The sequence below is a fragment of the Trypanosoma grayi genome, assembly GCF_000691245.1.
Source record: "Trypanosoma grayi strain ANR4 Tgr_350_V1, whole genome shotgun sequence".
NCBI lineage: Eukaryota > Euglenozoa > Kinetoplastea > Trypanosomatida > Trypanosomatidae > Trypanosoma > Trypanosoma grayi.
Window position 1 is genome coordinate 1 of NW_008825969.1, and position 3156 is coordinate 3156.

At 54.2% G+C, this 3156-nt stretch overlaps 1 protein-coding gene across 1 annotated transcript; it reads right to left on the reverse strand.

The window, feature by feature from the left end:
- Positions 1 to 1354: 1354 nt before the first annotated feature.
- Positions 1355 to 3064, reverse strand: DQ04_03501000 (hypothetical protein; the record flags this gene model as incomplete). Its single annotated transcript, XM_009312872.1, has 1 exon — positions 1355 to 3064. The coding sequence occupies one exon, from the start codon at positions 3062 to 3064 to the stop codon at positions 1355 to 1357; it is 1710 nt and encodes a 569-aa protein (XP_009311147.1).
- Positions 3065 to 3156: the final 92 nt, after the last annotated feature.

Sequence of the window (3156 nt, forward strand, 5' to 3'; positions counted from 1 at the left end):
AAAAAAAAAAACAATGGGCCGATGGAGGGGGGGGAGGGTCAAGGACAGGAGGGAAAATGGCAGGCTTAGGAAAATGGTGGAAAAGGTCAGTGCGGGGGTTGTTTAAAACGCAAGTAGATAGACAAGTAACTAAGAAAGAGAAAAAAGAAATCGGCGTCTTGCTTATACACTTGAAAGCCATCCTCGTACATGATTTTGCCTTCCGTCCTATTGTATTTTTTTTTGTTGGTCGTTTGCCCACGTGTCTTGAGGGATTTTCCTTGGACGCACGTTGGAGTGAGAAGAGAATGCAGATTCTTTTTTCCCCCTTTTGTGCAGCATTGCTTCTCGAGAATAGAGTGAATGTTTGCGCGTACATGAAAATGCATCATATGGATCGGCGTTTCACTTAACGTCAGCTCCCGAAGACGACTTTTTTTTTTTTGGTGATATTGTTGATTGTTGCATGCAATACATGATTTGGTCATGCTTTGTTTCATACTTTGTCCTTCCCGTGGGGCACTTTTTTTTTTGTTGTTGTTGCCGCTTCGTTGCTCCACTGGCACATCCCCCATCCCTCTCCTCATTCTCTCCCGCTCCCATGGATATTGTTGTTTAGCGGTTGTGTGCGGCTTACACGGCAGCGCAATTGGGAGCGGGTGGGGAGGGGCACCAGAGCCAAGCAAAGCACCCCACTCATAAATATATATAAATAATATATATATATATAGTTTTTGTGTGTGCGCCTGTGATCGAAAGCGTGTCATCTTTTTGATTCTGCTGCTGCGGCCCATATCACTGTCCTTTCGTTGCCCTTCCCCCTACTCACTGTTTTGAGTGGTCACCCTTTGTATTCACATTCTCACGCACATGCGTGACATGTGGTGGGTGGTCCGCCACCACAGCGGATGCGAGCGCGTGAGTGAGCAGGATGCGGATGGCGAGGCGTAGGATCAACATGTGCAAAGAAAGGGTATTTTGAATATGATGGTGTCTCGGTTACACAGAATATGGCTATTCTCGGGCTGCTCGTCCGTTTAATTCTTTTTTGTTCACTTGCGTCGCTGGCCTCTTCAACTTTGTTCTTTTTGATTTTGTTTTTTTTTTNGGGGGGGGTGGGGGTTGTTTGGTGTTTGTGTTGCGTCCCGTGGAGTTTTTCCTCCGCTAGGGAAGTCATTCTCTTGTTTTTTGTGTGTGGGTGTGTTCTTTTTGTTTGTTGCCTGTTTGCTTTTTTGGGGGGTTGGCATTGCACTTCGTTTTGATTTTGTTTGTCTTTTTGTTTCGTTTTTGTTTTTTTTGTTTTTTGTTGCCGTTGTTCGCTTGCGCCCCCCCCCGTCCTCCTCCACGCGACTGTGTGCTCGGCACCCGTCGCCGGCTACGACGCCTCCTTTGCGCGGCTCTGCGTGGGCGAGTCCAACACGCGCGATGCTCGAATGACGTCGGCGTATGTCATGGGCCGTGAGCCGCCGGCGTCGACGTCGCTCGGCGTGTGGCTGCTCTCGCCGCTGGGCGTCATGTACGGCGGCGAGTTCTCGTCGGTGCTCGAGACCGTCAGTTTAAGCGACTCGGTGAGCTGCGGCATTAGTGGGGAACACACCCTCAAGTTGCTACTGTTGTTGTTGTTGTCATCATCGTCATCGTCGTTGATGCTGTTGCTCTTGGTAGTGGCCCACACCTTGATCCCATGCGGACGGAAACGCAGCAGCGACTTGGGTGGCTCCGGCGGTACGAATGTTGCGGCGTTGGGTGAGGGCTTCGGACAGGCCACGTAGAGGCCGCCCCTGTATGGATCATGTTGCAGCCGGCGGCCGGGGCAGGTAGTCTCTACACGCTCGGAGCTCCACGGCAACTCAGAACCAGCCGGCGCAGGAGGGAGCCGTGCCGCTCCTTGTGGGCACGCAGGCCATTCCATGCCTGGACTGCGCATGCTACGAAACCCTATACTTCCTCCCATGCACCGGCTGTCACCGCCCACCGGGCACGGTGGCCTTGGGGTGAAGGCAGGAGGAAGATTCCCATAGTTCACAGACGTAAACGGTGAGCTGTCCTGCCGTGGCAATTCGTTCCGCTCCCAGGACCCGTGGGAACCATTGCTCGCCATGGCGGTGCTCATCAAATACTCCTGCATTGCAAGCATCTGCATGTCACGAGACAATTGTACTGCTAAAGCCTCGCTCATAGCGCTACCATGACGCCTCGACATCTCGTTCTCCCACCGCGGCATTCCTCCACAGGGCTGTCGAGCCATGTTGTTGTTGTTCCCAGGGAACTTGGCCCAGGGCGACCGCACAAAAACAGGCTTTTCAGCAGGCATCGTTTGCACACATGTGTCAACAGGAGCCACGGGCGGGATGCAGCTGGCAGCAGCCCTTGGCGCAGTGCGGAGTGCCGAAGCGCTTGGCAATGGACGGCGTTGTGGTTGCATTTGCTTGTCGTACTCCACACGCATCTTGACCACCACGGCGGCGCATCCGCCAAGGGGTTTGCCTTGGAGCTGCACGAATGCCTCCTTAGCGCTACGCGCATCCTCGAAGGTGACGTTGACTATGTCGGGGGACACACGGTAGAACTGAAAAATGGGATACCGCGTGGTCTCCCGCTGAACGTCTGCCAGTGTCAGCACACTTTCGACGTCGTGGATTTGCAGCGTGCACCGCGAGCGAAGCGAAGCCTGTGGATAGGGGCCCACTCGGACCTCTTTTGGCCTGGAGTTCAGCACTATTTTCTGCGACATCCGCGCAGCAGAGAGAATCATGTCAACGGCACCCCTCTCGTCTATCCCCCACGGCATCGCTGCACGCACCGGCGCGAGGGTCAGCAGATACGGCACGGACACCGTGAGGCGGCTGTCCATGGCGGCCATGATCGCCGCTGGAGAAGTGGGGTCCTTGTTGCTACCACCGCTATCATTGCATGCATCGGCGTGGCCGCGCAGGTAGTTGACGGACAGGAGGCTCTCCAGCACCCCACGGAGTGTATCGGTTGCATTCTCGTCAGAGAGCATAAACTCCTCCTCGATGGGGCGCGGGGGCTCCAATATCGGGGTACACGGCTCCAGGTGTCTCATGTTGGCTACGGATTGCATATGTTTGCCCTGTGGAGGTTGGGTGTGTGTGTGTGTGTTTTTCTGTTGTATTTAACAGTCCTCTGCCTTGCGCCCTCTTCCTTTTTTTTTTT